Source organism: Eurosta solidaginis, chromosome 5 (assembly GCF_040869045.1).
Source record: "Eurosta solidaginis isolate ZX-2024a chromosome 5, ASM4086904v1, whole genome shotgun sequence".
NCBI classification, from domain to species: domain Eukaryota; kingdom Metazoa; phylum Arthropoda; class Insecta; order Diptera; family Tephritidae; genus Eurosta; species Eurosta solidaginis.
Genome location: NC_090323.1, coordinates 127,007,272 through 127,025,578, shown reverse-complemented (window position 1 = coordinate 127,025,578; position 18,307 = coordinate 127,007,272). Strand labels below are relative to the sequence as shown.

Below are 18,307 nucleotides of genomic sequence, written 5' to 3'. Positions count from 1 at the left end.
GAAGCGAGGCCAACCCGCGATATTAAAAAACAAACAAGCGTTAAATTTAATGAGCCTATACTAAATAAGAATCAGATATTGGATAATCTAGGACGCTATCGTTTTTTGATTGGGCTGGAAAGGTTGGGCTAGCTATAATTAGACCTATAATTTTTAAATTTTTCATATTATATAACGGTGAATTTTCCTTCCTTAAGTTTATTGTCCTAGTGACTTTGCTTCGCTAGGTTTTCGGACTTTCTTTTTCAAGTCTTTCGTGAAAGAAACAGAAGTTCTCTGATGTTATATCCAAAAAAATGCAAATCCTCCAATACGTGTTTAACTCTTTTATGTAAAATCAAGAGAACTGGGTTCGAACCAAATCGAATGAGCGTTATTAAATTGGGTACCCGAATTAAATAAAAATATCCTATGTACTTACCTTAAATAATTTTTTGAGTGTACATGGTCGCATGGTCGTGAACGCGCTGGGTCAAATGTTATAGATGTTGCCACTTGAACAGATGTTAGTTCTTGACCTGATGGCGGCACAGTTGTTGGTGATGGAGTCACAGAAAGCAAGGATGATGTTGTTGCAGTTGGAAAAAACAGTTTGTTCAACAAGGCCATAATGTTTTTCATAGGTTAAGTAATGCATCCACTTTTATTCTTGTAATTAAAAAGTCGTGAACATCCCTTTCTTTTACATCTTCCACAGACAAACACATGCTTCTTTTTTTAAGTTCTCTGAAATATTTATATAACGATAGTATTATGAGTAGTAAATAAATAACGAATACAAGGCGCAATAACCTCCGAAGAGAGTTCTTCTTTTCCAATTTGCGTCGTGCTCCTTTTAATTTTTCTTACAAATCGGCTTGACGGGACCTACGTGTTTTACGCCGACTGCGGACGGCATCTGCAAGGCAGATAAGTTTTCACTGAAAAGCTTTTTATGGCAGAAATACACTCGGAGTGTTTGCCAAATCACTACAGAGGGGCGACCCCGCTTAAAAAAAACTTTTTTCTAATTGAAAAAACTTGTTTCTAAATTTTTGATGTTACATTGCCCCAGAATTGAACCCGTGATCATTGGTGTGGTAGGCGGAGCACGATGCCACCACACCACGGCGGCCGCGGTGATTTTTCGAGTAGGCCTATGACTGGGTTACACTGTGGGTGAGCGCACCTAATGGACTTGTAAAAGAAGAAGACAAGTTCATTCCAACCCTTATAGCCAAAAAACGAGAACGTGTTTAATTGCACAATATTTAATGTAAATTCAATATTTGGGATATATATCACTTGTTTTATAAAAAGTATCGCGGGTTGTGCTATCTCAAGTTTAGCTGTAATATATATAATGAGCCCGTATTAAGTTAGCAATATGTGTGACCCGCCCTATGAAAAGGTGGCTTATGACTCAAAAAAAATTACTACTAATAAGAAACTGAAGACATTGTTTATCTTTAACAGCTGTTTCTTGCAATTTCTTTTTTGAGTCATAAGCCACCTTTTCATAGGTCGGGTCACATATATTGTGCAATTTGTTACGTTTTTGTATTTTGATTTTTTATTGTGCTTTAGGTTTTTGGGTGGTTGAGCTAACTTAAGTAAAGTGCGTTTCATAACTATAGCACACATTTTTCCTTAGAGAGCTAATTGCTGAAAAATGTTTGAGATACGCAATAGAAAAAATATAAAAAGGTGGAAAGGTACAGCTGTTTATCCTCTTTCGTTTCACAGACTGAATTTTATACTCAGCTGAGCAGAGCTCACAGAGTATATTAATTTTGTTCGCATAACAGTAATCCGTGACGGCATAAACTAATCGAGATATAGACTTCTATATATCAAAATGATCTGGGCGAAAAAAGAAATTCATTTAGCCATTTCCGTCCGTCCGTCCGCCTGTCCGTTAACACGATAACTTGATTAATCTTGATGAAATTTGGTATGTGGGTTCCTGGGCACTCATCTCAGATCGCTAATTAAAATGAACGCAAGCGGACAACCACGCCCACTTTTTCGATATCGAAAATTTCGAAAAACCGAAAAATGCGATAATTCTTTCAAAGACGGATAAAGCGATGAAACATGGTCCGTGGGTTGACCTTATGACGCAGAATAGCAAATTAGTAAAATTTTGGACAATGGGCGTGGCACCGCCCACTTTTAAAAGGTAATTTAAAGGTTTGAAAGCTGTAATTTGGCAGTCGTTGAAGATATCATGATGAAATTTGGCAGGAACGTTACTCCTATTACTATATGTGTGCTAAATAAAAATTACCAAAATTGGATGACGATAGCTGTTCTCTGTGAAAATGGGCGAAACCGGTTGAGGCCACGCCCAGTTTTTATACACAGTCGACCGTCTGTCTTCCGCTCGGTCGTTAGCACGATAACTTGAGTAAAAATCGATATATCTTTACCTTTATCTTGGTATAAAAAATGGCCGAAGTCCGACTATGACCACGCCCACTTTTTGATATCGAAAATTACGAAAAATGAAAAAATGCCATAATTCTATCTAAATATTGTTGCGAATATTAGCCACACTAAGGGGGACTGTCATCTTTAAACCGATGCTAAGCAGTGACTTGATGCACATCACTAATTCAGTCAGTATGTCTACATATATCTACGTACACGCAGCGGAGAAGCAACGCACAAACACATGCAGATATCTTATCTGAGATGCTTCCTAAAGTATGCAATTATAATTGTGGAAGTGTCGCTCACAAATACATGCGCATATGAGAGCTACACACGTGCATCTGTAGTTATAATTATATACCAGCAACTAAGTAAATTCTGGAAGCGCCTAGAAGATACAACGAGGAAATCACACAGAAAAAAGCAGCAACAGTAGAGGCGCGAGAATCAGTTTGATTTAAGCATTCCATCTGTCGAGCAGTAGCAGTGTTATTTTTGAAAAGTACTTTAATAAAGGCCATTTTGCATAATTGAATAGTGGAGTTATTTATTCAACAGTTTAGTGATTCGAACGTTAGCAGAAGATTGCAAATAAGGGGAATTGCAATAAAATCGTTACAATTGGTGTCAGAAGAGGAATTTTTGAATAAATTCTGAAGATTTCGAATACAACTCGGACATGGCAAAGTTAAGTGAATTGAAGATCCAGCAACTGAAGAAGGAGTTGGAGAGCCGTGGATTGAATACAACCGGCATTAAACTAGAACTTCAGGAACGACTACGACAGGCAATGAAATTAGAAGGAATTGACGTGGAAGAGTATGATTTCGAATACAACTGGGACATGGCAAAGTTAAGTGAATTGAAGATCCAGCAACTGAAGAAGGAGTTGAAGAGCCGTGGATTGAATACAACCGGCATTAAACTAGAACTTCAGGAACGACTACGACAGGCAATGAAATTAGAAGGAATTGACGTGGAAGAGTATGTCTTTCATCTTGATGGCGATGAGACAACAAAATTGGAGGAGAAAAATGAAACACCGCAGACAATGGCGAACACAGACCTGAACATGATATTCCCCCTTTTGCGAGTGTCGATTGCAGTAGATTGTCGACCGCTGAGCGATAATCGATTATCTTTATAATGTATACAAATTATGTTATATACATCGAAAAGTTGAAAAAATTGCAAAATCTCTATTGTATAAAATAACTGTTTATAATGGTCCAAAGATTTGGCGGTTAATTTGTATAGTAATAATATTAAATGCAAAAAATGGAATCGACAAACTGTCGATTCTATTCCGATCGACACTCGCAATAGGGGGGATTGGCTGCAATATCGGCACAAATGTCCGAAATGTCATCACAAATATCCACCAACATGTCATCACAACTGGAAGAGCAAAAGGCATATATGGCATCCCAACTGGATTCGCAGGAGACACGCATAACATTAAAGATTGAAGCACAAGAAACGCGTGATTCAGAAATGTCGACACAGATTACATCAAAGAAGTAAACACAACTGAAAGAGCAAGAGACACACATAACAATACAACTCGAAGCGCAATAGGCGCGTATATCATCAAAACTCGAAACGCGTATGGACGAGAAAATAACGCAGATTGAAGAAAAAATCGAAGCCATCCACCTTTGAGAGGTCTTATACAGGAGTTGCAATTAAATCGCCCAGCTGTTTCAGCAAGCAATACAGTTTGAGAAGACCGCAGCAGTGAACAACTGGAATGCTGAAGATAAAGTTGCTGTACTGTTCATGGCATTGAAAGGGCCTGCAGCTGAGATTTTACAAACCATTCCAGAGGGCGAACGGAACTGTAATGAAGCATTGATGGGTGCTCTAGAGAGACGATACGGAACTGAGCATAGGAGACAGATATACCAAATGGAGTTACTGAACCGCTTCCAGAGGCTTGGTGAAACATTGCAAGAGTTTGCGTCGGATGTTGAAAGGCTGGCACATTTAGCGAATGCGGACGCACCCGTGGAATACACTGAAAGGGTAAAGATTCAGAGCTTTATAAATGGCATACGGGACGTCGAAACAAAGCGAGCTACATACGCAAACCCAAAGCCAACATTCGCAGAAACGGTTTCGCAAGCTCTGATTTAGGAAACAGCGTCGCTTCTGTGTAAGCCAGTTTTCAAAGCACTCCGTGTGGAAGTAGAAAGGCCAGAGTGGGTAGACGCAATATTGGAGGCTCTGAAAGGATCGCAAAAGCGGAGTGAGAGAGTTATGAAGTGCTTCAAATGCGGGAAACCCGGTCACATTGCGATCTTGATCCTAGTGGCTGCAACAGCATGAGTGGTTTTAATAACAAAGCTGGAGGGGATGAGCAAGAGCGATTAAGATGTAGAATTGGAAGGAAATCAAGCAGTCTTACCGTCAGAGGGAATTTCGATGGCAAGGAGCGTGTACTGACTGTAGATACGGGCGCATCTCGTTCCTTAATCCGATCTGAGTTGGTCAAGAGAGTAAAACCGTTACCTGGAGCAAGGTTGCGTACAGTCACTGGCGATTATAACCCAGTCCAGGGAGAAGTGATCTGTGAAGTCTTAATTGGGAATGTCATGGTTCTACACAAATTCGTTGTGGCGGAGATCGTTGATGAAGTCATATTGGGAGTGGCCTTCTTAGTTGACCATGACATCAGAATCGATATGCCGAGGATTATGCGCTATGATAACCAGGATATGCTAGTTAACTTCAGTTTAGAAAAAGGGTTCAGCAGTAAGCGAGTGCTGGTGGAGGAGATTTCACAGAGACCACGAAAGTCAAGGAAAGTAGATCGAGCAAAGGTTGATGGAACAAATGGGCCAAACAAATCAAAACCGAAGGTACCTGTGAGAGAAACACTGGCATTGAAAAGCCCTAACGGACGCACTAAAACGAAGGAAAGAATTTCGCAGAAAGAATGCAGGGTGGTTTCAAGCCAGGGCACACTACTGTTGTAAAGCGTCGGAACGATACTGATTATGCAAAGCAAATCCGTCAAGCGCAAGCTCTACGAAGTAGTTCATTGGCCAAACAACAGAGTGTGAGGGAACGAACCAGGGTAATGAGTAGTACGATGAAACACAGGTACAACGAGAACAAGAATTCGGAAGGTTTCTTGGAGGGAGATTTGGTACTGTTATACAACCCTCACCGGCGGATAGGTGTTCCATCCAAATATCGGTGCAGTTGTTAGAGTTATGAAGAGGATCAGTGATGTCATCTACCGCATACAAACAATTGGGAAACCACGAAATAGAAGGGTGGTTCATTTGGAGAGGCTAGCAGCGTTTAGATCGAGATATTTGTCTGATCGGGACGATCAGACTTAGGTGGAGGGCAGTGTTACGAATATTAGCCACACTAAAGGGTACTGTCATCTCTAAACCGATGCTAAGCATTGACTTGATGCACATCACTAATTCAGTCATTATGTCTACACATATGTTCGTACACGCAGCGGAGAAGCAACGCACAAATACATGCAGATATCTTATCTGAGATGCTCCCTAAATTATGCAATTATAATTGTGGAAGTGTCACTCACAAATACACGCGCATATGAGAGCTACACACGTGCATCTGTAGTTATATTTATATGCCAGTAACTAAGTAAATTCTGGAAGCGCCTAGAAGATGCAAAGAGGAAATCACACAGTATAAAAGCAGCAACAGTAGAGGCGCGAGAATCAGTTTGATTTAAGCATTCCATCTGTCGAGCAGTAGCAATGTTATATTTGAAAAGTACTTTAATAAAGGCCATTTTGCATAATTGAATAGTGGAGTTATTTATTCAACAGTTAGTGATTCGAACGTGGTATTACATACAGGGACGGAAAATTATAATTATTTTTTTTTTCGGAGTCGAAAAAGTCCTGGTCAAAAAATTGTCCTAGGTGAAAATGTTTGAGTTCCCAGGTACCCCTATAGCAATAAAGTGAAGTTGAAGTGAACGGACGTGTTTTTTGTTCGCTCTTGCTATGGATAATTTAACTTGTGCTAAATGCTCTAAAGGCCACCATGGTGTGATGGTAGCGTGCTCCGCCTATCACACCGTATGCCCTGGGTTCAACTCCCGGGCAAAGCAACATCAAAATTTTAGAAATAAGATTTTTTCAATTAGAAGAAAATTTTTCTAAGCGGGGTCGCCCCTCGGCAGTGTCTGGCAAGCGCTCCGATTGTATTTCTGCCATGAAAAGCTCTCAGTGAAAACTCATCTGCCTTGCAGATGCCGTTCGGAGTCGGCATAAAACATGTAGGTCCCGTCCGGCCAATTTGTAGGGAAAAATCAAGAGGAGCACGACGCAAATTGGAAGAGAAGCTCGGCCTTAGATCTCTTCGGAGGTTATCGCGCCTTACATTTATTTATTTTTAAATGCTCTAAAGCTCTTCGTGTTGGCTATGAAATCTCATGGCATGTTTGTAAAAACAAATTTCATAAAATTTGTGCAAAGGTGGATAGCAAAGATATTTGTGATTTGCTAGTTAATAATTCAAACATTGTATTTAATTGCGATCATTGCCTAAATAGCTCGCTTAATTTGGTGTCATCTATTACTCGTTTGACTAAGGAGTTTAATGACCTAAAAGTCTTACTCACAAAGCTAATTGAAAGTGCAGTAAATGATGGTCAAACAACAACAAAAACGTCTACTGTTCTTGCAAAGAATGGTTCGGCTGCACCTACCAATGTGCTCTCAGCAGTTACCAACTTGGGTGATTGTCACAATTCGGACGACCTCACTGTGAGTATTGATACCGATGCTGGTATTTCTTTGCGCTCTCCCACTGCTGCCGCTGCTGTGCTGCCGCCCACTCGCTCTGCTAAGCCAGCTGCTATTGTTGGTTCTAATAAGTCGACAAAAGTTGTTGCTAATACGAATGGTCTTTTGGATATTTCTTCGCCTTCAGTTCGTGCTAATGCTGAAAATCCTCATACATCATCTGCTACTGTTGCTGGTCGAACGTCGTCGCGTTCAACTGTTGATGAATCTTCGTATGTAAACGGTAGAGTTGGGTTTCGTTCTGAACTTGTTCAATTGACCGGGTCTCTCAACTGAACAAGTGAACTAGATCTTCGATTTCGGTTCTATTTTTTCTTTTAGTTCATTTGTTCTTTCGTTTATCTAATGTTATTCTTTCTCTCTTCTCGTTCGCGAACATTGTAAATTCATACATACATACGCAGAAATTCACAGTGAGCACGAATGTCGATGATGCCACTTACACCAAAGAGTATATATTTGTCAAGAGGCGTCAATCGATACTTTTGTTGTTGCCAAAGCAAATTACTCGATGTTTTCTCAAGGTAGTCGTTGGTTTTTTTTATCAGATGTATTTATAAAAACGCCTTCTATATATTTTCGTGGGGTATTTGTGTTTATTTTATTGATTGTATTAAATTAATTAATTAATTCTCTTTCCAAAAATCGTAATTATGCAAAGTCACTTTACCGCATAACCATATAGAATTCAATTAAAAAAAACTAAACAAAACTTCCTTGAGAATCACATTCGACATGACAGGGTTGCTTTGGCAACAACAAAGTATCGAGTGACGCCTCTTAACAAATATATACTCTTTGCTTACACTAAAGATATGTGTCATCTTTGTGTGTGGCACTGCTACAACAATATTAATATGTATGGACTATTTATGAAAAACGTGTTTTGTAAGAAACTAATTATTACATTTATTTGGAAAAGTTCATATTTACAATTTGTGTCTGTACTCTTTCAATTTCCTGGATCTTCCAAAATTTGTAACTTTTTTTTAAGTTAATTATATATATATATATTAACTTATTTATTCATAACACATTTAAATATACCTACACAAAGCATTGCTGCATACACACCCCCATCTATACTTGTTGGCTTTTTTCGCGAGTGCGAGCAGCAGTGAACAAATTTGCTTGAAAAAAAAAAATAAAAGATGAACAAAAAGAAAAAAACTTTGTTCGTTCATCAGAAAAAGAACGAAAGATTCGAATCTCTGAAATGAGCGAAAAAGCACAACTCTAGTAAACGGTGAGTGGACGAAAGTAATGAATACAAAGAATAAAAAATTGCCTAAATGCAATCGTAAGCAATTAAGTATTGTTGGTTTGAATTCAAATACTGATTTGGAGGTGGCTGGTCGTATGAAATGAATACATCTTTCCTCGTTTTTGCCTTCTGTCTCTGCCGACAATATTATTGACGATAGTGTCAAACATGCGGCTATTGAGAAGAAACATATTTTTTGCTATGCATTAGTTAAGCAAAATACCACCACCTAATAGCGTTAGAAAAGTTAATTTTAAGATAGGAGTTTCTATTTCATTTTTTGATAAATTGTTTTCGGCTGATCTTTGGCCCGCAAATGTAAAGGTACGCCCTTTTCATTTTGTTTTTCGAAAAGAGGAGAAACAACAAAATCCCAAGTAACTACTGGGAATTTCAATGGCTTGAATGTTTATTTCCAAAATGTATCCAGTATGCGAACGAAATCAATAAATGTTCGCGCTGTTAGCTCGCATCTTCATTATGATGTATTTATCTTTGTTGACACCTGGCTTAATTCAAATTTTTTTGATGCCAACCTATATAATGTTTATGGTAAGGATAGAGATATGACAAAAACGGGTTTAGCAAGAGGTGGTGGTGTCCTCATCGCGGTTCAACGTAAATATCAAGCTTATTTAGTATCACTTGAGAATGATGATTCTCTAATTGATCAACTGTGTGTTTCTGTAAAGAGTAAATCAACACATGGATCATTATTTTTTGCGGTTTCATATATTCCGCTAAATAGTGGAGATTTTCTCTATCGTCTACATGCTGACAATATTACATCTATAGTCGTAAATAAGTTAAGTGATAATCAAATATGGATCTTGGGTGACTTTAACCTAAGTAATGTTAATTGGTCTGGTAGCTTTTCATGATCAGGTCTTATACCATTGAACGTTAACTCTGGTCATGGAGCTTATTTCATTGATAGTCTTTTAAGTCTGTTGGATAAAACTCTAGATCTAATTTTTATTAGTGATAATTTGATATTCAATATAGCTGAATGCCCTTCTCCTATATCATCTTGCGATAAGCACCATGTGCCTTTGATCGTTACTTTTAAATTTTATGAATTCTCGTCATGGGTTCCTGAAGAAAAAGTATCTTTTAATTTCGCAGCTTGCGAGTATGAAAAAATCGACACTTCTTTAATGGATTACGACTGGGATATTCTATCATCCTGCCCTGATGCTTCTAGTTGCTATCATATTTTTACAACTTTAATGTCCGACTATTTTATCAAATATCAACAATACTCCAAAGATTTCAATTGTTTAGATAAATTTTTGTACAGAAACTATATTCTTGGAATAGAGGAGAATATTAAATCAAATACAAAATCCTTCTGGCAGTTTATTAAGTCTAAAAAGTCAAACTCTTCTATACCTTCGGCTGTATTTTACGATAAGCAGTTTGCTAGCACCCCATTTAAGGTGGCCAATTTGTTTGCAGATTTTTTCAGTTGGAATTTTGTTGTTGACGATGACAATCTTCCGCCTAGCTTGAGCTATAACTGAAAATCTACTTTCAGTTTTGGTTCTCTTAGCCTCTCTTCTAAAGATGTTATTACTGGCATTAATAAATTTAAACCATCTGCGAAAACGGACTCTGATGGACTTTCAGTTCTACTATTAAAGATTTGTCCTGCTTTAGTTGTGCCTTTAAAACTAATTTTCAATTTGTCATTGTCAACTGGAGTTTTCGTTGATGATTGGAAATTTACTTCTATTAGTCCTATTCTTAAAGGAGGCTGTAAGAACGATGTCTGTAATTATAGACCCATTTCAAAGCTTTCTACAGTTTCGAAGCTTTTTGGAACTATCGTTAAGGATAAAATGTACTTTGTATGTAAGAGTCTGATTTCGGCAAACCAGCATGGCTTTGTCTCAAACCGATCTACGGTTTCGAATCTTGCAGTATTCAGTGAGTATTGTATTGCATCTTTCTCTTCGGGACTTCAGGTTGACTGCGTTTACACTGATTTCTAAAAAGCTTTCGATAAAGTTTCACATTCCTTATTGATCTATAAGCTTTCTCGTTTAGGATTTCATTCGGTTTTTTTGAAATGGATCCAGTCTTATTTATGTAACAGAAATTGTGTGGTAACAGTTGACGGCACTTCTTCTAACCATTCTTCGCCTGTTCTGGGGTTCCTCAAGGAAGTATACTAGGCCCATTACTCTTTGTTTTGTTCATTAATGATATAAGCAGCTGCTTCAATTTTGCTGAGTTCTTACACTATGCCGATGATTTAAAGGTATTTTCGAAAATTGCAAAACCGGATGATGCTGTTAAGCTTCAGAAAGACATTGATAGCTTAGAAGTATGGTGCTTTAATTCTCGGCTATCTTTAAATATCAAAAAGTGTTTTAAAGTCACTTATGCGAAAACTCGTAATATCTTGCCGACATCTTATCACATTTCCCATTCACTATTACAAAGTTTGGATGAAATTAAAGATCTTGGTGTATTTTTTTCTAGTAACTTCTCTTTCAATAGACATATTAGTCACATTATTTCGAAAGCTTATTCGGTATTTGGATTTGTTAGGCGCAATAGTTAAAATTTTTGTGACCCTTATACTCTCAAGTTGTTGTACACGTAGTTTGTTCGTTCTAATTTGGAATACGCTGCTTTTATATGGAGGCCAAGTCACAAAAACTACGTTAACAGGATAGAACGGGTCCAAAAAGTTTTTCTCAAATATGCTTTACATTTTTTGAATTTTGATGAACCAATTCCATCTTATGAATCTCGCCTACTTTTGATAAATTTAAAAACTTTGGAAGCCAGACGAACGGTTCTCTCGCTTTCTTTTGTTCATAATATTATCAGTGGCGACATTGACTGCTCTTTTCTTTTGGAGAAAATTAATTTTAACATACCTCAGCGTAATCTTCGTAGCTTTCTACCTTTTTATGGCGTTAATTGTAGAACTGATTATTCGCGTAATGCTCCTCTTGTGTGAGCCCTGATTGAATTTAATTTAATCTCGAGTTCTATCGAATTTGATTTTTCATTTTCGAAAAGTGTTTTTTCTAAGATTCTAAATACTATGTTCTAGGTTTTTAGTCTTAGTTTTTATTTTTCATTGTTAATTGTTATTAGTCTGTAAGAAATTTTTGTTCATAGACTAACTAAATAAATAAATAAATATCATGTCGAATCATGCATCCTTTTTATTTTTCGAACTTTTTCCATATAAGTCCACATATAAAAGTAAAATATGTATTTTTATTTTTTGAGTCCGATAGAACTAGGTAAACTCGGACTTTAAAAAATAAAAGTCCGGAAATAAAAGTTACATATGAACTTTAATTTTTTAAGGCCAAAATAAAAGTCCGGCTTGATAACAAAGATACGGCTTATCCGAATTAAAATTTTTTTTTTGTTCGGATAAGCCGTCTTTGTTATCAAGCCGGACTTTTATTTTGGCCTTAAACAATAAAAGTCAGGATTTAACTTTTATTTCCGGACTTTTATTTTTAAAAGTCCGAGTTTAACTAATTCTATCGGACTCAGGTAATAAAAATCCGAAAATAATTTTTATCTTGATCCAAACATATTAAAAGTTTAAAATTAATAATTTTGCAATTCCATTTTGTTTAATACATTTAAAAATTTTATTATACATAGAATTTACTGAATTTTAAAGTAAATTATTCTCCAATTCCACCCATTTATCCACAATGGCACACTGCAGTGCGTTTGTGGAGCTATATTGGTGGTTTTCGGCATCGACTATACGGGCTAATAATCCTCATACATTATCCATGGGATTTAGGTCGGGCGAAGAAGCTGGCCAGTCCAAAACATTAACTCGATTTTCCGAAAAAAAATTTGTGTCTCGTGACTGACATGTATGGATGCATTTCACTATTTGCTCGTAAAAAGGGAAGAAGACTGCACTGAAGTACATTAACGTAATGTGAACTCTTTATTTTCGAGCTCACAAACTGCAGCCATCAAACCATCAACGACCCACCTCCAAAATTTCTCTTTGAAAAGGTTTGGGGCTTTTTCTACAAATCTCTCCAATATCCTCTATTTCCGTCCGGGCCATCTAAGTTTCATTTTTTCTCATCTGAAAATATAATTAAACTTCCCTACTTGAGACCAGTCCATTTTCAAATGTTTCTTAGCAAACTCAATGCGAGCATTTTTATGTCGCTCTGTTAAAAAAGGAGCAGTCTTAAATTTTTGGCGGAAAATATTTAGAGCTTCTTGGAGAACGCTCCATATTGTCACGAGTGTCGCCAATTTTGAGCAGCTCAGCGAGGAGTTGCTGGCGTTTGTTATTATTTTTCACCTCTCGCGATCTGAAAGCTTTCGTTTTGGACCTCCAAATCTTTTCTTATCGTACTCCGCTGTATTTAATAAAAAGTTGCCCACAACTTTGCGACTCCGAATTTTTTTTTTGGCAGTTTCACTAATTTTTTAATTTTTTTCCTTCAAAGCCGAAATTTTGCATCTCTCGGTTTCAGTTAATTTTGTTCCAAGACATTCGTTATAAGAGATTTAGAAATTTAGCATACAAATAAAACGAGGTGAAATAGGTGAGACATTTTAAAATTCTCACCGCTCTCACGTTTTTATTTTGGTTTTGTTTTCATAACAAAACAAGTAAGGACGGGACTGTCTTCCTGTCTACCTTTCATGAATGGGGCTGAACAACAATCTTGTCCCATTCGTAATATCCAACTAATCGGCTGTAGAAGATATGAAATATCTACCTAAGCGTTTTTTAAGATAAATATAAGATAAGAAATAGGCAGGTACTTTGTGTGAGGATGCAAAGTTTCACGTTTTTCGTGATCTGCATTATATATGTAGCTTTTACCATGAATCACCTATCCCAACAATATATGCCGTAAACGTTTGCAGCTTCTAGCCGTTGAAAAGGGGGCAGAAATGACAGTTTATATGGGGTATATACTATATATCCCACCGATCTCTATAATTTTTTTAGACAACAATATACGCTATATACGTAAGCATTTGGTGAAATTGGAAAATTATAGCTAAAATGGTGTAGAAATTGCGAAAAGTTTCTTATCTGAACAATCGTTTGTGGGGGACATATGCTATATATACGACCAATCTCTTCGATTTTTTCAGACAACAATACTTGCTATATACGAAAAATATAGTGAAATTTGATGGTTCTATGTGTTAAAATTTGGCAGAAATTACGAAAACTTTCTTATCTGATCGATACAATCCGTTGTATGGGATACATACCATATATACGACCGATCTGTATGATTTTTTCAGACAACAATATATGCTATATACGTAAGCATTTGGTGAATTTTGAAGCCTCTAGCTGTTAAAATGGGGCAGTAATTACGAAAAGCTTCTTATCTGAACAATCGGTTGTGGGGGATATATGCTATATATACTACCGATCTCATCCATTTTTTCAAACAACAATATGTGTAATATACGAAAGGAAATGGTGAAGTTTGAAGCTTTAATCTGATAAATTGAGGAAGATATGACAAAAATCCTGTTTTCTGAAAAATCGGTAGTATGGGGGATATATGCTATAGTGGTCCGATCCGGCCGGTTCCGACAAATGTCTAATCGGGAAACTACTTACACCAGCTCAACAAATTTTATCAAAATATCTCAAAAATTTAGTTTGCATACAAACAGGCAGACGGACATGGCTAAATCAACTCAGCTCTTCATCCTGATCATTTCAGTATACTTATTGGTGGGTCTATCTCGTCTACTTTAAGGACTTACAATTTTGAGATTCGAGGCAAACTTAATATACCATTTCATTTTCATGAAAGGTATAAAAATACTAACCATAAATATTATTTTTCATACATGAAAAATTTGTGATTTTATGTAGAACAGAATTTTTATTCGGTAAAAACAAGTTTTTTTGGTGGACAAGGAATGTTTGCCGCATAAACAAGCATCTCGCCACGATCCTCTTCTTCTTTAACAAATTATTTACAAATTTATCTGTGTCTACGCGACAAGGAAACAGACACGGCATGTATGTACTGCTGCATCCATTATAATTATGAATTTTTCAATGAGCAATTAGTTTTTGGATTGGTAAGGACCTCTCCGATGAGTCGAAACCAAAAGAGGCTCCAGACAAAGTGACTCCCCATCATGCTACTTATTTCACCAAATGCTGGAGAAATTAATTCTAGCAGCAGATCCATGATCCATGAACGTACAACTGCTGGCGTATGCTGATGATATTGTTATCATAGGCCTTAGCAAAAGCGCGTAAGCTGAACTGGATAAAGAGACAGAAAAAGTGGATCTTGAAGTAAACAAGAACAAGGCGAAGTAATTGCTGCCCTCCAAGAAACAATCGGGACACTCGCACCTTTCAGCCACGTCACTGCTGACGGATATACGTAAATAACAGACAGTGAAGGATTTCGCTTAAATAGGTAGACCTCCACTGAGCTTGGAGAGAAGGTCGAGGAAAAATCAATCACCAATTATTGAATGAATGGCTATATGTTCCTCCCGCAAAGAATGACGACTAAAAACACACTAAGGGGTACCTCCAACCAAAATCATTCCTTTCAGCAGTAGCGAGGACACTTGAGAGTAGGGATGATCTCCCAATTCACACAATAATACACAAAAACCGATTTTAAAACAATTTAATTTTATTTATTTGGCATATAAAAAAGCGAAAAAAGGCAAAACAAACATTTTTTTTTAGCTTTTTTAGTTTGGCATTTCCGCGTTTTACGAGAGTGATTTTAACATTTTTTAAAAATTGAAAAACCCATAATGGCCGCCGAGAACAGAGAGAATGGCTTTACCTTCTTTGAAAAGATTTTGCGTTCAATTTTTAACGTTTAATCGCTCTAAATTAAATCTCGAAATTCAGTAGATTTAAGTAAAATCTCTATTGAATCTTCAATAATATTTTGCAATCAATTCAGTATTTCAGTGTATGTTAACCAATTTATGTGTCATGTTATATTTGATAGGAAACTATTTCAAGGTTAAAGAGTCGTAAACTCTTACAAATGGCGAATATTGGAAAAGCAGCCTGGATCACCTGTTAAATCACTGTTACTTGAACTACACAGTGCTACAGTGATTTTGCACTTTTGAAGTGACCTAGTGTACGTTGTAGGCCTTGACGAGTACATCATGATAATGTGTTTCAAAATTGTCTAACACCCCCAAATTTTTTTTCCAAAAGTTATCTAAGTATGAATGTAAGAAAGTTTTTTTTTATGATATGTTACATAAAAAAGACTCCAAACTGTGAAAAACAGGAAAAAAGGTAATCCTGTTTTTCACAGTTTGGAGTCTTTTTTATGTAACATATCATAAAAAATTACTCTTTGCGAGGGCAGCATTCCAAAACCACAACTTTTTTCCATATATTTTTTCTTTGCGTAAAGCTCTGTTTAAGAAGAAAAAAGATAAGCTATCAGCGAAGAAAATCGATGCAAAACTGCGTAAGTTATAAGCGATCAAATAAAAATACCCACGTTGCGCAACTTCAATGTATGTATACATACATATATTAAAGATATAAAGTGCAAATGGGATATTATCCGGATAAACGAATAAGACCATAACAATGATAATACTTTTTCTTTAAATAAATCAAATAGTATTTTTGATACTCGAATTGTTTTATAGAAGGTAGAGTGGTTGCATCGAAAGGAAGAGTGGTTGGGTTCGAAACCTGCTGTAGGCATGTAGTTACAAACATGTATTTTCGTCACTTATGGGTAAGTATGCAGGTAGATTTTCAAAATTATAAGACACAGAAAATATTTAAAGCCTACATCTATAGCAGGCAGTATTTTCTTTTCCCGGCTTCGTATAAAAAGGAACCTTTCTGTCTAGTTAAGATTTGATTTTTTTCAATTTTATTCTTTTTCCGAGTATAAATATGAGTTAATGGGCCTTGAAACTTCATACCATCTGCAAGGCTCGCCGGAGATAGTTCAGTTCATAAGTCATACTTCAAAACCGTGATTTATTAAAAAAAAATAAAATGAGTAAAAGGACGCGAGAATTTGAGTGTAATAACGATCCAGATATGTTCTGTTTCATGTGTGGCCAATATACTATCATAAGGCGACGACGAGTGTTCTCAGATCATATGAAAACTTTATACTCCAAGTATTTTGGCATTGTGCCTAAAAATGCTGAAAAACCATGGAAACCGAACACTTTGTGTACATCGTGTCGAGTAGAATTGATTCACTCGGAATCAGGACAACAAATAAAATTTGATACACCAATGATATGGAGAGAACCTACTTGCCGTTCAATAGAGTGTTATATTTGTCAAACAAAAGTACTTGGCGTTGGAAGATCAAGAAGAGTAACCTATGCCAGCGTACCTACAGTGACATTACCAGTACTACATTCAACGGCAGTTGCGAATCCAGTTCCATTGTCAATAGTAATATCTGAGTGCGGGGAATCAAGTTGTACTGAATTTCGTATGAGAAACGAGAGAAACGTTCTGCCACAAGAACAACTTAATGATTGGATAAGAGATTTGGAACTATCCAAGGAAAAGGCCGAGATCCACACTTCTCGTATGCAACAACTTAAATTTGTGTCATCCGATGTTAAGGTGATATATTGTAGAACTCGTCACGAACCATTTTCCAAACACTATACCAAGAAAGACAGTATATGCTACTGCAACGACCAGGAATGTTATTCAAAGAGTTTGGTCAAACATATGATTCAAAAGAGTGGCGATTTTTCATAGACAGCAATAAACTGAGTTTGAAGGCTGTATTATTGCATATTGGTAACAAAAAGCCTTCTATCCCGATCGCACATGCAGTAAATACAAAGGAAACCTACGAGGAAATGCAAAAACTACTCAAATTTATCAAATATTAAGAGCATGATTGGAAAATATGTTCTGATCTCAAAGTCGTTGCAATGCTATGCGGTCTACAAAGGGGCTACACCAAGCACTGCTGCTTCCTCTGCAAGTGGGATAGCCGAGCTCGTAAGGACCACTACGTCAGAAAGGATTGGCCGGAAAGAGTCGAGTTTACCGTTGGTGTGGATAACATCAAATACACCCCTCTTGTCAAGAAAGAGAAAATCATACTTCCACCCTTACACATCAAGCTCGGTCTCATTAAAAACTTTGTTAAGGTTTTGGACAAAGAAGGCGAAGCATTCGACTATTTGAAAACAATTTTTCCAGATATTTCTCAAGCCAAGATAAAGGAAGGTATTTTTGTTGGACCACAAATAAAAAAGTTGATCAACAATAATCAATTCAAAGGACTACTCTCATCAGTTGAGGCAGCAGCGTGGGAATCCTTTCAAAAGGTCGTTGCTTCTTTTCTCGGTAGACACAAAAGCCCTAACTACGAGCAGATAATGAACGACTTAATAATTATGCGAAAATGGGTAAATATTAAAGGCTTATTAAAATTGAAAAATAAAATAAATCAATAAAAATGTAAGGCGCGATAACCTCCGAAGAGATCTAAGGCCGAGCTTCTCTTCCAATTTGCGTCGTCCTCCTCTTGATTTTCCCTACAATTTGGCCGGACGGGACCTACATGTTTTATGCCGACTCCGAACGGCATCTGCAAGGCAGATGAGTTTTACTGAGAGCTTTTCATGGCAGAAATACACCCGGAGCGCTTGCCAAACACCACCGAGGGGCGACCCCGCTTAGAAAAATTGTCTTCTAATTGAAAAACCTATTTCTAAAATTTTGATGTTGCTTTGCCTGGGGTATGAACCCAGGGCATACGGTATGGTAGGCGGAGCACGCTACCATCACACTACGGTTATATTATTATATTATTTATATTAATTT

General features: G+C 36.9%; 1 protein-coding gene across 10 annotated transcripts in view; it reads right to left on the bottom strand.

Moving 5' to 3' along the window:
- The window catches only part of LOC137251942 (folliculin-interacting protein 1), a 428,398-nt gene that overhangs the window by 251,318 nt on the left and 158,773 nt on the right, over positions 1-18,307 (bottom strand). For all 10 annotated transcript variants that reach the window (XM_067786986.1, XM_067786988.1, XM_067786982.1 and 7 more), the window contains one exon: positions 422-726. In XM_067786986.1, coding sequence (XP_067643087.1) covers positions 422-621 — 200 coding nt within the window. In that variant the 5' untranslated portion in view covers positions 622-726. The remainder of the gene's footprint in view (positions 1-421; positions 727-18,307) is intronic.